General features: G+C 34.4%; 1 protein-coding gene across 16 annotated transcripts in view; it reads left to right on the top strand.

Moving 5' to 3' along the window:
- LOC125661594 (phosphatidylinositol 4-phosphate 5-kinase type-1 alpha-like) overlaps window positions 1-20,277 on the top strand; it is a 50,718-nt gene that overhangs the window by 580 nt on the left and 29,861 nt on the right. For 12 of the 16 annotated variants that reach the window (XM_056146975.1, XM_056146980.1, XM_056146976.1 and 9 more), the window contains exons 2-10: window positions 2,505-2,554; window positions 5,310-5,399; window positions 9,258-9,388; window positions 10,087-10,204; window positions 10,345-10,497; window positions 14,258-14,317; window positions 14,513-14,752; window positions 15,731-15,805; window positions 17,382-17,508. In XM_056146975.1, coding sequence (XP_056002950.1) covers window positions 2,505-2,554; window positions 5,310-5,399; window positions 9,258-9,388; window positions 10,087-10,204; window positions 10,345-10,497; window positions 14,258-14,317; window positions 14,513-14,752; window positions 15,731-15,805; window positions 17,382-17,508 — 1,044 coding nt within the window. The remainder of the gene's footprint in view (window positions 1-2,504; window positions 2,555-5,309; window positions 5,400-9,257; window positions 9,389-10,086; window positions 10,205-10,344; window positions 10,498-14,257; window positions 14,318-14,512; window positions 14,753-15,730; window positions 15,806-17,381; window positions 17,509-20,277) is intronic. The other 4 variants (XM_056146982.1, XM_056146978.1, XM_056146981.1 and 1 more) reach the window with 1 other exon arrangement.

The following is a 20,277-nucleotide window of genomic DNA, read 5'->3' as shown; positions in this document are numbered from 1 at the left end:
CATTTATGACAATATTTTCCAATTTAGATTGGTAAGTACATTGTAAAGTAGAAATTAAACTTTACTTAAGCACATTTTGTACATTAGAATTCATGTGTATGTTATCACAGTTTGAATATTATCTCTGCACGGTTCCAACTTCGACTGAATACCTTAGGGGCCAAGTGGGCCCCTGAATAAGAAATCCTGTTAGCCCACATGAAATTTTAGTAGCCCACACATATCATGAAATTGAATAACATGAGTTTTTTTTTACAAGAAAAAAGAAACATCAGGTCACATTGCAATTTATTTAAAAAATTAAGATGGGATCTGTATTTAAATTCTGTTTCCGTCTCTGTAATTCTTTTAAATACCTCTCTCATTTCGCAACCTTGCAAAAATATCAGAGCTCATGGAGTTTATGATCTTCGCGGCGTCTGACTTTAACACACGTTTCTTCAGACTTTTTATGTGATTTCAAAATTTCTCAGCTTTACGATGCTGTCAAGTTAATAACTTGGGAAAGCTGTCACAACGATTGGACCTTTCGTGTCATGTTTTGTACACACAGCACGTCATCCCCTTTTCGCCATCATCAAGCCATATTCTCCCCTTCTTTCCACTTTGGTAAAAGCAGACGTTTTCTTTTCGTTTGAAATAACCCTTACATTGTTCATCTTCTGGTTTAAATACATTTTGGAAGGTTTGATACCCCAGAAATGTCTCACCAAGTGGCAAAACGTCAAACGGAAATTGAACTTCAATTATAATACGACTTGGATCGGTCGGAAAGAAAAATTTTGATCAGACAATTACGGTCACCAAGTGGGCGACGAGAACGGAAATTTTGGGTGCCCATAAGCAAAGTTTAGTCGCTAATGCGAGTGGGTGAGCGGTAATTTGGAACCCCATCTCTGGGAGAGTCTACTTGACTGAGTTTTGGCTTGTGTAGAGATTTGATAAAAGCTTGGCAGTCTAAAAGCAGAAGCACATGTACTAAGCCGAATCTCGCCATGGTTGAATGCTACACCACACATAAGGTTATGGCGAGTGGAGCTTGCGTTGTGACGAGCTCACTCAAATGATTACTCATCAGTCACATGATAGGTCTTCATTGTTCAATGATGACGATTACACAGGTTGCTCTGGAAAGATGTCACTGTATTGTCTTCACTTTAAATTTTGTTTGAAGGACACCATTGTGAATTTTGTAAGTTTCTCCTGCTTCGAAATGGATGGGGTATTGCTAATATCACAAGTAGTTAGGTAGTACATTAAATGTGTATTGTTTAAACCTGTTCATTTTATATTCAAACAACTTAAGAATCATCCATGATTGATATTTATCTAAAATTTATGAAAAAACACTTTTGATTACTTGCATAAGTGACGGAAATTTGGCATTGTCAGTCTGCGATATTAGCGGTAGTCTGAACGCCTGTGGCCAGTGATTTCCTGTCGGATTTGTAAAATCCGCTTGGCAAGAAGTCCGACTGGCTTTAAAAAAAATTACCCGTCAGGGTTTTAATTTGACAATCTGAAGTAAATAGATATTACACGCATGCTCAAGTCATAGAATTAGAATAACTCGCCCCAAACAAAGTCATTCTTCCCATTAATTACGCATCTTCACTCAGTCTGTTCCGGATTTATCTTGAAAATTATTCAGATTTCGCATGCGTATAATTTACTTTCATTTTCAACGACTCTCATTATTCAATGTCAGTCTTTTTTCTGGCAAATGAAATTGAGTTCGGGCATGTGGATTTCCTTAAAATGGTTGCCCGAATGGCTTGTTGTTTATCTTAATATCATTGACTGCATTGTCTACTGTCAACAAGCGAACTGTCACTGTGTGTTCAGCTGTAGGTATATAAGCCTCAAGGCAGTACAGAACAGCATATATCTATAACCAGACAAGCTTTCTCATACCTTCGTACCTTTTTGTGCTGTTTATAATTGCTTGGTTTGAACAGAGTTGAAAGGAAAAACTTCGAACCTAAATATGTGTCGCGCATTTTTTACATCAACTGAAAATTCTGTTGTATTTTCTGTGTTAAGTGAATAGGCAAATCAATGTCCAAAGTGGTGTTTCGAAATGTTAAAGGTCTTCGCTTGTGATGTCTCAACGGTCGCACCGTAGAATTTATCAATTCAAATCTTTGCCAAACCAACATACACTAAAGGTTGGATGATAATACATCAACCAATGTCTAATGGTGCAGAAAATGATCAACATGTGAGATTGTGGATACACTTTATACATATAAATCCGGGATTGGGGGAACATTATCAATTTCAAAAGCAAATGTGGTGTAATTTTTTTAATCATATTTTGTTGATCAATATATATTGTCAAAAAGTCATTTAGTTACTTTAAGGTCTGTATATTGTTCCGCACTGATTTATTTATAAGAAGGAAGTGGAGAGATTTAAGGGTTTGATAATTTTGACTGACAATTTGTATTTTTGTGTAGATATTCTGTATTTTCTATGCTAAGACATATTATTTTCATTTCTAGATGACTCTAATGAAGAAGCTGGAAGGTCTGCTACCCTGGATCACACTGAGGTCAGTAGAGACAACTGTGGAGGTCTGAAAGCCGATCAGGCCCCTCCACCAAAATCATTTCTCTTCTACCAGCATGGTGTTTCATACTCCTCTAAATTAAACTAAATTCATCATCCAAGTGCTACCTTAAATATTTCTTAATACACCTCCATATCCTCCCCCCCCCCCCCCCCCCCCCCCCCCCCCCCCCCCCCCCCCCCCCACACACACACACACCTCTTCCACATCTCTCAACTGACATCTTTTGACTGTGCACAAATTCAGATACAACATTCACTCAAATATTATATTCTGTAATGTCAGTGTTTTGCTGAATAATTTGAAACTTGCGTGTCATTGTGGGAACATTTTTTCCTGAGTATTGAGATATCACCATGTAGATTTCATTGCCTACAGTGGTGAGTAACTGCATACCTATATGATAATTAGAATTTATCATGTTGATATCCAGTTCAAATTAGAGCATAGGTCTAAACCAAAAGTTCATGATTTTTTTTTGTGTGTGATATATCTCTGACATTTTACTAGTGTCAAATCTAAAGCAAACTAGAATGGTGTTGCACCATGCTCATTTTAATTGCACCATGCCCTTTTTCCTCTATAATTTTTAAAAAAAATATTTGTTAATATAAACAATTGTTCTTTATTTCACAAGGTTGATTGAAAAGTTTACAATCAAGACAGCAAGTATTGAATTTTAAAGAGGCTAAATGATCATTCTATTACTATCATAGTACGATACGATGAAAGTGCCCCGAAATTGTCTTGCCGCGTCGAAAAGTACCCTTTTGAACATATGATATGTGTGCCCACTCTATTTCCTAGATTTAACACTGTTTTACCTACTACATTTGGAAGGTATTGAACCTAAAGCTATGATTTTCATGGGTCTTAATCAATTTACTTTACAATGTTTTAACATCAAAATGTATTTTAAAAATAATCAACATGATCAAAATCTGATGCCATGAAGAATTTGGTAATAATGAATTTTTGTCGTACATAATGTTTGTTCATTGTTCATGATGCCAATGTTAAAAAATTATGTTCAACAAAAATTCATTATAACAAAATTCTTCTGAAAATGAAGTAAACTGAAGTCCCTTTAATTTTTGGGTATGATGTAATAAGAAGACAGCAGTCTATGCTAATGTGTCCAGAGATATTTATTCCTGTTGATCAGGGCAGATATATTAAACTCTTGTGCTTAACCATTATTATATATATGTAAAGGAAGTGCCATTGTGCTAAATTTGACATGTGCTGCAACTTAATACACATACAATAGATATATAGGAATTTGTATTGAGAGAAGTCTATATGCAGTTTGGTCTAGAGAGAGAATCCATCCTATCTATCAAAGTGTCCTTCTACGAGACTGTATCATCAAAACCATCTATCAGATTCAGTATCGTCAAAACCATTTATCAATGAGTTCGTTTGCTGACGTTCGTACAGTATGATGTTATAATCGACACAGATTATAAACATTGCAGTATACTATAATAAGTGACACACTGAGAATTGTTTACAGATAATTGTAAACACTCCTGTATCAAATAAACAGATCATGCATGTAGAACAAAATTAATTTTCAATTGTTTCAGTGATAAACATTAAAAATATAAATAGATAAATGCTTCAGTTCTGCTGTACATACTGTAGATATTGAAATATTCATCCAAAAATAGACATTTTTCATGGTTTACATGGTTATCATTTTGTGAATTGGAGCAGTTGTTTTCTCTGTAGGATTTTGTCAACACAATCTCTGAACTCCATGTTTGAAAAGGTTGAGTCCCAGAAAATTTTGATGAGTTCAAGTTTTGACAAGCCGCAAAGTTTTATTGCCCCTGTGGCTATTATGCAGTTGATACATTGTGTTGATCAATCAATACTCAAATTATGTAAAGCCACATTCAATGTAGTTCCCAAATACGAAATGACTGCACCACTTACATTTTACAATCATTTGGACTTAGGTAATTACAGGTCAGCTAATTATTAACTATTTACAACATCAGTAATACGTAAATTGTCATCAAGTCCTGTACATAGCCACAGTGCGCTGCATCTCTCACATTTTTCACCCCAATGAAATGACAATCCAAAAACAATTACAACAATGTAGCAATATTGTTACTAGCAGTTACTGGTATAATTGATTGACCTGATCCACTAGTTAAAGGGACTGATTCATACCCCCCACCCCCCCTGCTCCCAAAGTTAGTTTTTCATTTTTTTTTTATACCAAACAAAATCTAATGTGTTTTTAAAAAAGGTTTCAAACAAAACAAATTCAGATTATACATTATCACAGAATCTCATTTTAGAGAGTTTATTATTTGTTTTGTAAAGAAAGATTGTGGTATGTTACTGCTTACGAAGAAAAGAAATGGCTATCGCATTTCAAGTATTCTTTAGGTAAAATATGTCTTCTACAAGTTCAATTTGTGACTGTGCAAAATTAGAATGCTTTAAATTACAAAATTGGCATTTCACTGGTTTGTTTGTAAACATAAAAAGACTCGTGTCTTTGTATACATACCACTGATTTAAGGCTAACATATTGTTCTTATTCTTGCATCAGAAGGTCATAATTTTGGCTGTTTACATTAAATGAGTTATATTTTTAATGCTAAACATCAAAAATGAGAAATATTTCTTTTTCAAAAAGTGTGAACCAGTCCCTTAAGTATGGTTGTTTACATAAGGTGTTGTGGATAAAATGTTTAATTTTTCTCCCCCTTTTCAGATGGTAGGGGGCAAGGTTGCTGCCATGAAAGCAAAAGATAAGATTGGACACAGACGGGTAGACAAGACAGGAGCCGTTACATATAAAAAGGTAAACACGAAGCAGGACCCAGCTCTCTTGGAACCAGGTTAAAATCGTCAACCAAAAGTATATACTTTTGATTGACATTCTTCTGTAGTGCCACTTGAATGAATAGATGAATGTTCAGATGGAAGGGAATGATATATAGGGTTAAACTCCTAGTAGTGCCACTTCATGGTTATGGATGTTTCTGAATGAGTGGTGTAGTGGATGAGATACAGACAAACATAGACATTAGAATCCCAGCTGTGCAGCTTTATAACGACCATGCTAATTAGTGTTTGGTTCTGTTGTCAAATGGTGTAATACATGTGAAGAATAAGATTGTTGGTTCTAATTGTAACACTTCCATCTAATGATTGTGGTCAGATGGCATACATGTATGTGCTATTGGTTTAAGTATCAACACAGCAACATATTAATTGTAATATTTGAGTGCTTGGTTTAAAGGTCAAATCGGATATGTATCAGTCAGAAGATTGGTGGTTCAAATACCAATATTGTCACTTTGTATTCCTGCCAACCATTCCAATCCATGCAGAATTATCCCGAGTCTGATATCTCTTCTGAATTCCGAATCCTGTTGATTTTGATTCGGATTTGGTTTTCCCTTATTACCACATTATGAATATGATTTAGTGCTGGGTTTAGTTGTTCATTGAGATGCAATTATTGTGCTGATTTTATGATAGGGCCAGCTGCTTTATAATGTACAATTACTAGAATACTATTTGTGTAAAGTAAGATACAATTGTGCATTGTAATGACCTTGACCTGCTTATTTGAGATTACATTGTTACAGTAAGTATATTTCAGAAATGCAAACATCGTCGGAAACCCAAGGTCAGTCGCTCTCCGTTTGCCTCCCGTGGGACACAGCACCGATATTTTCGCATAACTCATTAAAATGCATGACCTTACGTGACCTATCGAGGGTCAATGAGAATCGTCGTAAGTATTACCGGAACTCGGGAGTGTTGACTGTAGCGCCACGCCCATGAAAGTGTGTGTTTTGTTCTGCCTGTTTCAAAGATCTATAGATGAAAACTCCAGATTTGGCAGCCAAAATGGCTGATTATTTTGGCTATTACTTCTCTTTCACATGTGCCCACCCCCACCCTTTCGGAAATCCTGGATCCTCCACTGGTATGTTTACTATCATCACTGCTACATGTACATGGCATGTGAATAAAATCAGACATGCATTATACAATTTTAAAATTAGATGCAAATTTGAATTAAGATATGGTCTTATAATCCCGTTCGCGTGTCTTTTTGTAATTAGCGTGAGACACCAATTGAGTTTACACAATGTAAAGAAGGTCATAATTACTGGATCAAATTGTGCCGACAACACAACTAGAACAAATTACGGTAGTAACTTAATGCGCAATTAAGTTTAACATACCTAAATAAACTGATGAAATACCAAGTCCGTTTAAAATAAACCGTTGCTCCCGTATGATGGATAAAAGTGATGAGACTACGGGTGCTGAACATGTAGACCTGTACATAGACTCGTACGCAGTAGTAAACGCTTGGTAAGACAAGCTTTTTCCTCCCCGGTCTTTATAGACACAAATACACCCTTCGCTTCAATAATGCAGATAAAAAGCGTCTCGCTGAAAGTTTTGTTATTTGTCCAACTTAAATGTAGTCAAAATCTTCGCTTCGAAAGCATGTTTTTCCTATCCTCCCGAAGACTAGAAGTAAGGGTATTTTTCATTGGTTGAATATCGCAATATGGAATGGTAAAACAACCAATCGAATATAGAAGCCGAGACACAATTTCTAGTGAAAATACCGGTGCTTGTGTCCCACGGGAGGTATACGGAGAGAGTGACTGACAGGGTCTCCGACGATGAAACGCAAAATGAAGACAAGATCTTAGTTTTGCCATAGTGGTCAAATGGGGCATGTTCTAAGTAAACATATGGTGGTTCAAATATCTGAGCTGGTATCTTCTACAGATTTCATACTAATCTGTTAGAGTGATAAAAGTCTCTATAATATTTTGTGATAAATGATCTGTTCTGGAATGTGTTTGACTTATGATCTATAGATCTGTACGATGAAGATCTGTCACACCACAGGTTTATGAATTGGAGTGTGATATTGGATATATAGTGAGATCAGTTTTATGTACTACATAGAAACCCCAGGAACTCCTGTCTGAGCAGTAATGTCATTGACTCCTTGGTTAACCAAAATATTGAAGGATGTTGATATCACGACACACTGCTCTACACAGCAAGCTTGATCAGTGTTGTAAAATGTACATGCAAATAGAAGATAAGATGCATATATATATATATATATATATATATATATATATATATATATGATAGTAATTAAGAAAGGAATGAGATATTGATTAGAACACTCTTAATATATATATATATATAAAGCACTAAATAATCACAACTAGGTACTGAAAATTTTCGCCCCAGCCCGGGGTCGAACCAGCGACCTACGGCACCCACCGCCTAGCAAGATTGTCAAACCAGTGCGTAAGTCCACTCAGCCACAACGACTTCCCTAAAAGGAAGCTTTGTTATGCTCCTAAAGCGCTACTTATACACACTGATGCAATCCCACACAGTCGCTGTGTCATTCAGTGTTTAAGATATTTTATAAGGAGAGTGGATCTCTCGATGCAATTGTATAGAATATTTTAATATAAAAGCACAAACAAACAATTATAACACCCAACCTTACGTTTACCCCTAGGATCTAAACGATACATGTGAAAATCAATTAATTAATATATAAAGCACTAAATAATCACAACTAGGTACTGAAAATTTATGATATATATATATATATAGGTATAAGCTTTATGTGGCTGAGTTGCTGGGGATTAGCAGGGGGTTATATCATGTGTTTTGATACTGTGTGTAACATGTACTAGCTGTTCACAAAATCCAAAATAACATTTGATATTGATTACTATTCTTTATCTCTTTTCTATTTGGCTTACATAGTTGGCTATCTTGAGTTTGATTGACATGCGTTCGTAAATCATGATAGCAAGTTGGATAGAAATGAAGATCATACCCTGACAGTTTATCTATATATTCCAGCTGGCAGCCATGTTATGGTGTGTTTAATGGGATTGGTCAAGAGTGTAGGTCAGAAGGTTAAGAGGTCAAAGATGGAAATGCTAATTAGTGGTTACACTTCATGGCCATCTGTTAGAGAAATAAACCTATTTGGATATTGTTAAGGAAATATCATTTGTAAGATAAATCATCAGAGAGAAAGATTAAGAATGATTATTGTAGAAAGAAAATGTATGGCCAGTTCATATTCAAAACAATTGTAGAATCATTTATTTTTCTGGGTTGTATTTTTTGTGTCAGGTGAAAAATAAAAGGCATGTTTATTTAGATTGACATGATTACAAAAGTGATTTGGAAGATACTATTTCTTGCATTAGTTTGGTTTCTTTCATTTGTGTATGAGTTAATTTGATGATATTTTGTATGTAAGAACTGGACTTCAATACTATGATAATTAAACCCACATTTACAGACTGTGTGGCAGAAATTGATGATTATGATAGCAAAAAGGTTTTTAGTATTATTTGATTTGATTATAGATAACGAGTCGTATGTAATTATTCAATAAACAAAGTTGATTTAATTATGTCAAGACATGGACTTTGTAAACAACACAGTGGATTTGAATTGCGTACATGCACTGTTTGAACTCTGGACTGGTGTAGACAATACGATGGATTCGTGATTCCTTTTAATCATGGCAATGTAACTTGGAACTAAGTATGGTAAACAACAATTTGATTCATTGAAATACAATGTAGACAGGACAGTGGATATGTTGATAGTTCCCTCATTATTTTTACAGAAATCCACTTCTGAGTTGATGGCAGCCATCCAGCTGGGAATTGGGCAAAGTATTGGCGGACTCTCCTCCAAACCTGAGCGAGACCTTCTCATGCAAGATTTTGCTGTCATTGAGAGTGTTTTTTATCCACCGTAAGTGCTAGGGGTACTTTGCAGACGTAAATATATGCCTTCAACCTGGACTGCTAAATTTTAAAGTGACTACTAAACTGAACATATGAAGTCACATAATAATATCTTTACTTTTACATACTAAATTCCATACACTACTAGTAACTAGGTGTTGATTGTGTCCATTGTTTTTCATTTTAGACAACACGAATATTTTCAAACACTGCAATTCAGTTTATTTGGACCACAGATTTGAAGATATGTCAATATATTGTTTTTGTTCTGTATGTGTCTCGTCTTCTTGTTGATAATATGAATGTGATGTGTGACTGTTAGTGTCACACCCTGGTAATATGAATGTGATGTGTGATTGTTGGTGTCATACCCTGATGATATGAATGTGATGTGTGATTGTTAGTGTCACATCCTGATAATATGAGTGTGATTGTTAGTGTCACACCCTGATGATGTGATGTGTGACTGTTAGTGTCACACCCTGATAATATGAATGTGATGTGTGACTGTTAGTGTCGCACCCTGATAATATGAATGTGATGTGTGACTGTTAGTGTCACACCCTGATAATATGAATGTGATGTGTGACTGTTAGTGTCACACCCTGATGATATGAATGTGATGTGTGGTTACACAATAATTTGGATTGCACAATGTCCAGATTAAACAAGTTTTTCTGTATTCTTTTGTACTTATTTTCACAGTGAAGGAAGCAACCTGACGCCTGCCCACCATTACAGTGACTTTCGATTTAAGACCTATGCTCCCATTGCTTTTCGGTACTTTAGAGAATTGTTTTCGATCCAGACAGATGACTTTCTGGTAAGTTTGAAGAGAGGCAACAGTGCCTTACCTTGTCAGGCCACAATAAAATGCAATTGTTTATATACAGATGAAGACACAAGTTTCAGGATTATTTCCTTGCCGACTCCATATACTCAAGACATTTCTTTTTTTTCTAGGTTTCTTTATGTGATCAGTCAATGAAAGAACTGTCTAACCCAGGGGCAAGTGGTAGTATTTTCTATTTGAGTCAGGATGATGAATTCATCATTAAAACAGTGCAACATAAAGAGGCAGACTTCTTACAGAAATTGTTGCCAGGCTACTACATGGTAAGAGACAACCAATCAAGAAATAGTGTATGGTAAAAGATAACCAATCAAAACCATTCAGTTTCAGAAACAATCAGAGTAAAATCTACGATGTTAGGGGCAGCCAATCAGAAACAACAATGTGATAAGGGGTAGCCAATCAAAAGCAATTAGTAAATTCCTGACAGACAGGCTATATCTTTAGAGGCATCCCATTAAAAACCATTTTATGAAATTGAGTTTGATCATGGCATGAGCTAATGGCTGTAATTCAAAACCATTGATTCATTAAATGGGTGATAGATCTAGGCCTTCTGATAAGCTCATGAGAGAATGCAAGGGCTTTCTATGGCACATGATAACTTCAGTTTTATTCTGTCATTCATCCGTCTGTCAGGTACCTTTGCAAGGCCCTTTGTGACTTGTCATTTTTCTGTGTTATTTTTTCTCCCCCCCCCCCTTTTTTTGGAAATCTATTTAATTTGTATTTATTTTTTTTTTTTTTTTACAGTTCTGACATATATAAAATGATATGATAATAAGGAGACAATAAATTTTTATAGAAAATAAAAAAACAGTCAATTTGTTATCAGTTGTGCAAACTTTTGAATGAACCGAGTGTTATGTTTAGAGCATTTTTTTTTTTTAAGTTTAGAGACAATGAAGAAGATATACAAATTTGCTTCTTGTATAAGTTGTATGTTTCTATCCAATGGCATCTGATGTGGTTGTTTGTCTAAATGTGTTATTGATTGTTAATTTTTTCTGCATATATCAAGGAGACTTGGTAGTCGTGAACTGAATGTTATTCTACTTGTACCTTTAATTAGATTTGATTTTTTCGCAATAGACAATTTTATTGGCATTCATTAAAGATTTTAACAATAAAACTGATTATCTATCAAGTTGTATCATACAAAGGCAGAGTGATGACAACACGGGGCTTTCAGTGTGATAATGCTCTGTGACATCTTGAATTCAGATGTCTATGCTGATACAAATGTTACTACAGATTAATTAGGACACAAAAGGTACTATAGAAAATGAAATTTTAAGAGACTGAACATAATAAGTTGCCCCTAATCAGTTAATGTCTGACTCATATAAAATGGAAAATACAAATATTTCAAGTCAAAGGATAAATGTCTGACAAAGTTCCCAAGTCCTGAATGTCAAGGTCAGATCTACCGTGACAGGATTCGATCACACAGGGGAATGAAATATAATTTCATAAATATATTTTATTTGTTCAGTCAAATTTTGGTCCTGATTTGGGGGCATATAGTTTTTGGTCTGTCTGTCTGTTTGTCCACAAAAATTTAACCTTGGCTATAACATTTGAATGGATGGTGATATGGCTTTCATATTTCACATGTGTATTCCTTGTACCAAAAGTTTGACCTTGAGATTTGACCTACTCTTGAAAAACTTTAACCTTGGCCATAAGTTTTTAATGGTTAGTACAAGGACTTTCTTATTTCACATTGTTTATTCCTTGTGACAAACCTTTCCAAAGTTTTTGATCATATGACCTTGACTTTGGGGTTTGACCTACTTTTGAAAACCTTTAACCTTGACCATTATGAACTTTGATGCCATACGGGGGCATCAGTGTTTCACCCACACATCTTGTTTTCTTTTTTTGTGTTTTGTATTTGGTCAACATGGGAATTCACCTTATCCGTGTGTCTTTGGTGAGGATCGCGGCATTACAATGTGTGACTTTGAACTTAATGGCGTTTTATTCAGAGGAAATATACATGGGCGGATACTCTGAAAAGTAAAGCATTTTCCCCCCTTACAAATGCAGATCTGTTGTTTTTTCTTCATCTGCTCGAGCCATGAAATGGGGTTTCTTTCTTTCTTTTATTTATTTTTACCTATTTTAGGCCTATAAGAAATGAAACTTTTCCCCACATTTTTACTCTGGTTCTTTTTTCTGCCACAGAATCTCTTAATTTTGAAGTGGATGAACTAGGAATCACAGTGTTTCTTTGTTAGTGTGAGCAAGTCATAATGAACAGACAATAGATACAATGTAGACCTTGGAAACAAACCGTGTAAAAACGACGTCCGCTTATGTATTTCTCCTGTTACACTGTTGTGAGAGATTTCTGTCCTGCCTGTTGTGTAATGAATGAACCTCTGGAAAATCTAGATGTTAAATAAAACTGTGTGTATTTTCAACTGTCCTCATTTCCTTCATCCTTCAGTTTCAACTTTTGATTAAAAGGCAAAGAGGAAAAGGGGCCAATTTGACAAAAGGTCTAGGATTTATTTGAATTAAAATTCTTTTTGTAATTTATGTAATAAATACTGCACTTTTTTTGAAATGCAAGGGGTGTATTTGGAACTTATTTGGACCTATGAGGAAAAAAATGAATTGCTTAATTTTCAGTATAGATGAATTTAGAAAGTGCATTGGGATTAATTATTTAGTATGACAATTTTTACAGTAGTTTTTACAATGTGTTGTAACAAAGTACATGCTTAATGGCCATTTTGTTAATTTTTCCATTTAGAATGGCCCAAAGTTTTTTAGCACACAGGGTTTACGTCTTTTTATTGATAGAATTGTTATTGATACTTGATACTTATTATTTAGTGTGTAAATTGAAAACTGCACTCATAATTATTCAGTTTCATCATATTGTGTATTGAGATTTTTTTTAATAAAAATCCAGAACTTTTTCATCAAATTTGCAGGATTGTTTTTCTGTAAATGAACTCTATTGAAGAATTGCTGAATTGTACGTAATAAAAATGGGAAGTTTCCACTTTAATTACACACAAAGAGGGTTTTGTTTCGAATAGATCAGGGCCATTTCATGCATGTGTAATGACTTATAAAAAATGATTTTAACACGTCAGGTACATCGTAAATGGCTGGTCACATCTTTGATCTATTGCAATCACTGATCTTAGTACCTTTTGTGTGATGGACAGTGTCACTTCGTTTACAATGTTTAAATAACTGTTACTAAACACATTTTGAAATCAAGTGAAAAAGTAACATTGAAATAATGTGTTCAAGACTGAGTAGAAAAAGGAAGTAAAAGTGCTTTGTTAGAGCTATTATTAGATAGCACTAACAGCCTCAGAAATCAATCAGCAAACTTTCATTTCCTTTATAACTATTTCCTCCTTATGACAAAAGCTTCCTATCTGTAAAGAGGTCAGATCTCTATGATAAGTGAACTTCATGAATGAAAAACGTTTATATTGTGATGTAGTGAGTTTTTTTTTAGTGGAGCTCTAGATACACTCATCAATCATTTTCTTCACCAAAATCAAAACGTCCTCGGATGTTGATTGGTCCTCCCATGCCTTTCCTTCCTCAAACCTTCCATGATTTTGTGAACACGTGCCGCCCTCTTGAACATACATTGTTTTGAATATCTCTGTTGCACTATTCACAATCACCTGACCTTGATCAGTGTGTCAGATGTTGTGGAGCATTGCGGATTGGCATGGAAGGCCTTGAAAGTATCAGTTTGTCAGATGTTGTTAAGCATTTAAAAACAGATTGTCCCGTAAAGTGGAAATAACCCATTTCTATATATTCAATATGAACCATTCTGAATATTTTTCATTTTAGAAATTTTGGAATGTCAGTAATCTATGTATATAGCAAGAGTTCTTTTGGTTGAAGTAATTACATGTTTGTAAATATTAAAAATTACATCTTTAAAAAGAATTATAAGCAAGTTTTAAATTTTTTTTTGGATTTAATACTATGTATGCCACAGGAGTGTGATAAGTTTTATTTCTTTACTTTCAGAACTTGAATCAGAATCCCCGAACCCTGCTTCCAAAATTCTATGGATTCTACTGTTACCAGGTAAGGAGGGTCATGTTGCCCTTTAGGGGCTGGTGTAATTTGCAATTTAGAAGTTTGGTTGTGTCCGATATTCATGAATTCTGTAAAATGTTTGATTAAAGAGTCTTGTTGATTTTTGAAACAACAGAATTTAGCAGGTGAGAGATCCTTGTAAACCCTAGGTCTTATTAACGAATTAATTGTTTTTCTTTTCAGTGTGGTGGCAAAAACATTCGATTTGTGATAATGAACAACCTCCTACCATCTTCCGTCAAACTCCATGAAAAATATGATCTGAAAGGAAGCACATACAAAAGGAAGGCCTCAAAAACTGAGCGCGCGAAATCCAGCCCTACACTAAAGGACCTGGATTTTATTAACAATCACCCAGAGGGAATAATGCTGGAGAAAGATAAATACGACGCTCTCATTAAAACCATCCAGAGAGACTGTCGGGTAAGAAAGCGTAGGCTAGGGGAGGAGTTTTCTTTGGGGCCTGTTGCAGATTAAGAGAGAAAAATAACAACAGAACAGCAATCCAAATCTCTGTACACAGAAGGATTAAGTGTTAATTTTACTGTTCCATGGTGTAGAGTAGAATTTTATTAATAAAGCTGTACATGGACACTGAGAGACTGTGAAAATGTTTCACCAGACCTATTAAAAGCTGTTCATTTATACATACGTAATCTTGTCTGATTATCTTGGAATGAAACATTTTAATCTTTTCACAGTACAGAATTTTTTCACCAAATCGAATGAAAATTTAATGTAATCAGGTTTTAGAGAACTTGAGATTTTGTAAGCCTTTGATTCAAGCATCCATGTTGTAGTTACAGGTCACTTAGCAATGCTCTTTTCCATCTACTAGGCTGGTTACTAAATGTCAGCGTCTAGTTTTTATTTTTTACAGATTACGGACTGGAAATCTGTGATGTTGCGAGTATTATTTGATTTCAAGTAAATGTCCCTAACTTATGCAGATGAAGGCTTGACACACTAAACTATTGTTTGAGAGATAGTCTGATGTGCCATTCATACTATTAATGGTGCTTTTTCTAATAAGAAACAATGTACCAATTTGATGCTTTTTCCAAGAGTTCTTCTATTTCTAAAGCTAAATGTTGAGTAGGGCAAGAAGTTTCGGTGAGATTCAAACTCTCTATGGGCAGATCATAAGACCCTGCTTCATGCTCCTGACCATCAGTGCGTACATGTATTGGGTATGTAAATAACAAGCTTGGTTGTCATTCAGATATTGGGAGCAATAACTTTTAATTGCAGAAGAGGAGATTTGCTGTGTATTAGGCCTTGTTGATTGTTGGAAGAGGATACTAGATATTTGTGAGAAATGGTTTCTCACAAATATCATAGCCATTTCTGGTAATTATGGTTATTAAAATCCAGTAATATTAATTACATTTCTCTTTGCAGGTGCTAGAGAGTTTCAAGATTATGGACTTCAGCATGTTGCTTGGGGTTTACAATTTAGACATTGCAGCTCGTGAAGTAAGCCTATTTCTACCTCAGCTCTCTAGGATTTTGTGATTTTTGTGCCTGATGAAATCGATCCATTCTACATCTTTAATCCTGGTTGTTAGATTTGGATTGTGCAAGTTAAAGGGACTGATTCACAATTTTCCCCAAAATTTTCTTTTTCACTTTTAATTATCAAAATCTATTGTTTAATGTGTTTAAAAGAGTTCACATAAAAATTAAGGTTATACATTATCACAGAAGCTCATTTTAGAGAGTTTATTATTTATTTTGTGAACAGAGATTGCGATATGTTATTGTTTACGAAATTTTCAAAAGAAATGGACATCTATCTAAAGTTATTATATCTTTCACATTTCAAGCATTTTGGGGTAAATGTGTCATCTAAAAGTTAAAATTTGTGACTATGCAAAATTAAGATGCTTTATATTACAAAATCAATATTTCACTTGTTTGTTTGTATACATAAAATTTACATAACACAGATTTAAGGCTAAAATATTGCTTTTATTCTTGCATTCAGAAGGTCAAAATTTTGGCTGTCCATATTAAATGAGTTATATTTTTAATGTTTACCATAGAAATGAAAAATATTTGTATAAAAAATCGTGAACCAGTCCCTTTAAAAGACTTCATATATACTAGTCTACTGAATGGTAAGGTTAAGGTTCAAACCTTGTTTCAGGTCATATGTCTAGGTCAGAGTTTATTTTGTCAGATTGGGATTTGGCCACAAAGGATAAATATTTGCCCACTTGCCAACGCGAGTATTTTTGATTAAACGTTGGGCTAATGCACATGCATGACAGGGTTTAAACTTCACACTCGCCCACTTGCCAAATGCGAGTAAAATTTCATGTGGGCACCTAAATTCGCTGTCTTGCTCGAGTGATTTCTGTTAATAGGATTCAGTCATAACTGTATCCGGTTCAGTAATCATTATATCTTTAGCGACTAGACGCTCTTCTGAGAGTTATTTACAAATTATATTTAAAGCATTTTGAAGACTTCTTAAACGAAAGCAAACCATGCACGATTTTTACCCAAGTTGATCAGCAAGATCATTGATGTCAAAACAGCTGGATGTTTTTTAGCTTGTCAACAAGAAGGGCACAGTTGCAGTCTTCATGATGTTTATAATATAGAGATATGACAAAATAAAAGCTACTGTTTGTACAAAAAAGCAGATCCTGTCACACTCGGAAGAATATTGCTTCATGAGTACATCTGGTTTGAATTGCTCGAAAAAATTTCAAACTTATTTTTTACCTTTCTTTTCTTTGAGCAGTCAAAATTGAAGTAAAATCATAGAGTTAAGTCCAAGTTTGAACTCAGTTCTTTTCAAGAAATCAATGCCAGAAGGAAGTCAATTGAAAGCAATGAATATGATGCTAAAGTTTGTACTTAATATGATATGTATGTTAAATATATTAAAATTGATTGATTTTGATAGAAACTATGAATTTCATTGTAATCAAACATTAGGAAAAGATTTTCTTCTTCCTTGAATTAAGTATCATTAAATGTTAATAACTATGCTCAAATTCGTTAACTATTCAATGCTTAAACTAGTTTCATCATTTTACAGAGGAAAAAACAGAGACCGTCAGTTAGCCAATCAACCTATCCTGATGTGTCAACATCACTAGATCAATACAACACAGTGCTGTCAACAGAAGGGGGCCTAGATTCAGGTGGTCGCGCTCATCGATCAGGTCTGCTTGCTAATGCTGTGACTAATGCAAAATGTGGAAAGGACTAAGACCATGTTTAGCAAAAATCGGCCTATTGTCCAAAGTGAATAATTTCTTGTTTAAAATATTTTTCAAACATTTATTTTCACACCATGTACTTATTTTTTATGTTGAGGTGGTGAAAAAACGCTATTTTTAGGTTTATATTACAAGAGTATATATCCTATAATTTGCGCTAAGATTGCGTCATACAACGTCGCCATAAACAGATGTGGTATATGAAACTACAGATAATGTATTGTAAAATATAATTATGCATTGACTAATAAGATATTGAATAAGATGTTTCTCTTCCCAATCAAAGAGATTATTTTCCATATTACCTTAATGGCACACCATATTTTTCAATCCAATCGGCCATTGTTTCCAAACAACGCAGTTATTCACACGCTGTTTGCGTAGTTCGAGGAGGTTGCAGAGGATGAGTTCATCGCATTTCTACGTGAGTTTTATAAATATAATTCATATATGTTCGTTAAATATAAGCAAAAAGGTTTACTAACTGCTCTTTAAAATAATAAATTAAGAAATTGAAAACACCGCATGTGATGAGTAACTAGTACGGTGCACCTGTGGTGTGTTTACATAAACTCGCAATATTCACGCATTGCGCTGGTAGAAACCCCACAAGAAAACAGACACAGGCTATGTGTTAACGTAACTGTTGTCAACATATATTTATTGTTTAATCATTTATGATAATAAATATATTGTTAACATCTATCAGCTGATCAGAAAAATCAGCTGTTTGAAAGAACAAATAATCAGGGGGAAATAATCTTGCCATTTTCAAATCTAAGTAAACAGTAAACACATTGAACTTTTCAATACTTCACTGCATAGCTATAAACATATAATTAATTGTACATGTATGTATTAATTGTTATATTCTTACCATAACCGGCACATAGTTGTATCCCCCTTTATTTATAATTGTTTCATTTTGCCCTCTTATAAACTTTTTTTTTTCTTCAATCATTTTGTTTTATTTTCATGTACTATATTATATTCTGTCATAACTGACCTTTGATTTAGAGAGGACTTATACAGGTATTCTGCCTGCTACATAATCCTATTTATATGTCACTATTTTCTATATAGATGAATAAAATACTGTTCAGATATATATTCATTAATATTTTAAATACTTAAAGCACCATTAAGCAAAGAAAATCGTAGGAATTAATAGTTTGGTTCTATATTCAAAATTCCCTTATTTCAAGATGAATTGTAAACAGCATAAACTTTTAAACAGTTGTGTACATGCATGCATGCATGCATGTAAGAAATCATTGTGAGGATTACCTGAGTTCTCAAAAAAAGATAGGATCACTGGATCAGAGAGTTTTCTGTTACCATAATTTAAGCTGATGTTTTTGTTACCTTGTACATTATTCCAATATTGAATTTTTCCATACATTTACTATAGGCCTATGGAACCAAAAAAATGTTTTCTAAGTTTGTTGAAAATTGTGAAGTAAAAAAATTAATTAACATGTAACAACCAATAACTATAACAAAAATTGTTAGATGAGGACATCAAATTCTAATAAAATGCATGTATTAATATTAAAGCTAAGTTAATGTTTGTAGCTACCTAGTAGACACAGTCTGCATTTGACATGCTTGAATACAAGGATTTAATTAAAGCATGTTAATAATAACATGTGAAAGTACATGTACTACTATACAATTTTTCAATTCTATATGATGAAAATCATTTGATGAGGCCATAAAAGTACAACCTTATGAATACTATGGTATATGTATATAGTTTTGATAATGATATGATCTTGGAGTAATTTGTATTTTAGGATAATGTACAGCTGATGAGAGTGACATGAATCAGAATGACAAGAATCCATATTCCTACTCCTCAATAACGCTATCATCACTATCATCAGATTCATCAATGATAGTGGCATCAGTGACAAACTCGGACCAGTCTTGGACAGCAGGAATAGCTTCCTTGTTGTGCCTGCCAATAGCAAGGTACCAGATTACAGCAGCTATGTGGGAACAGACTCCCACAACACGGGCACCAGATCGACACCTACAATACCAGGCGATTATATCAGCACTTGAAAACTGGATCCAAACAAGATATTGCTTGGAAGAAACATGTCGACTCTGAAGTTTAACCCTTATTAACCCATGGAATTCCCTGTGAACCAAGATGTCAACATCTCCCTCCAGATACTCTTGAATATAACTAGGACACAATTTGAGTTGGTATACACCGCAAGTCAAGTTACGGATCTCTTCTTCAGTTACATTTGGAAACTCCAAAGAATCTGATGCTACCTCCCAGTTGGCGGACCTTTTGTCTAAAGAATTTTCCTCGACAAATGTCTGTAAAGAATTAACTTTGGTGGAAAGATACCTCATCTTCGATGCAAGTAACAGATCTTCAGCCTCATTACCAGTAGACAGGGGTTTCAAGTATCGATTGGATATCGCACACACAATTCGCACATAATCGCCAATTAAAGGCACTTGGTTGGTAGGAAGAACTTGGGCAAGGTACTTCCATCGCTTAATTCTTGCGTTAGCTGCTTCAACTACCCAACGAATCTGTAAATCAAAGAACATGTACCATTGGGCAGAAAGGTAATAGAAATGCCATAATACTGAAATATATTATGATTTTGTGTTTAACATTACTTGGTACAGTCAGTAAGTACTTTCATACTTCTTATTAATATTACATGAAAAAAACTCCTTGGTCAT

Source organism: Ostrea edulis, chromosome 8 (assembly GCF_947568905.1).
Source record: "Ostrea edulis chromosome 8, xbOstEdul1.1, whole genome shotgun sequence".
Taxonomy (NCBI): domain Eukaryota; kingdom Metazoa; phylum Mollusca; class Bivalvia; order Ostreida; family Ostreidae; genus Ostrea; species Ostrea edulis.
Note: the sequence above shows the minus strand (reverse complement) of the source record. Positions and strands in the feature narration are given on the sequence as shown.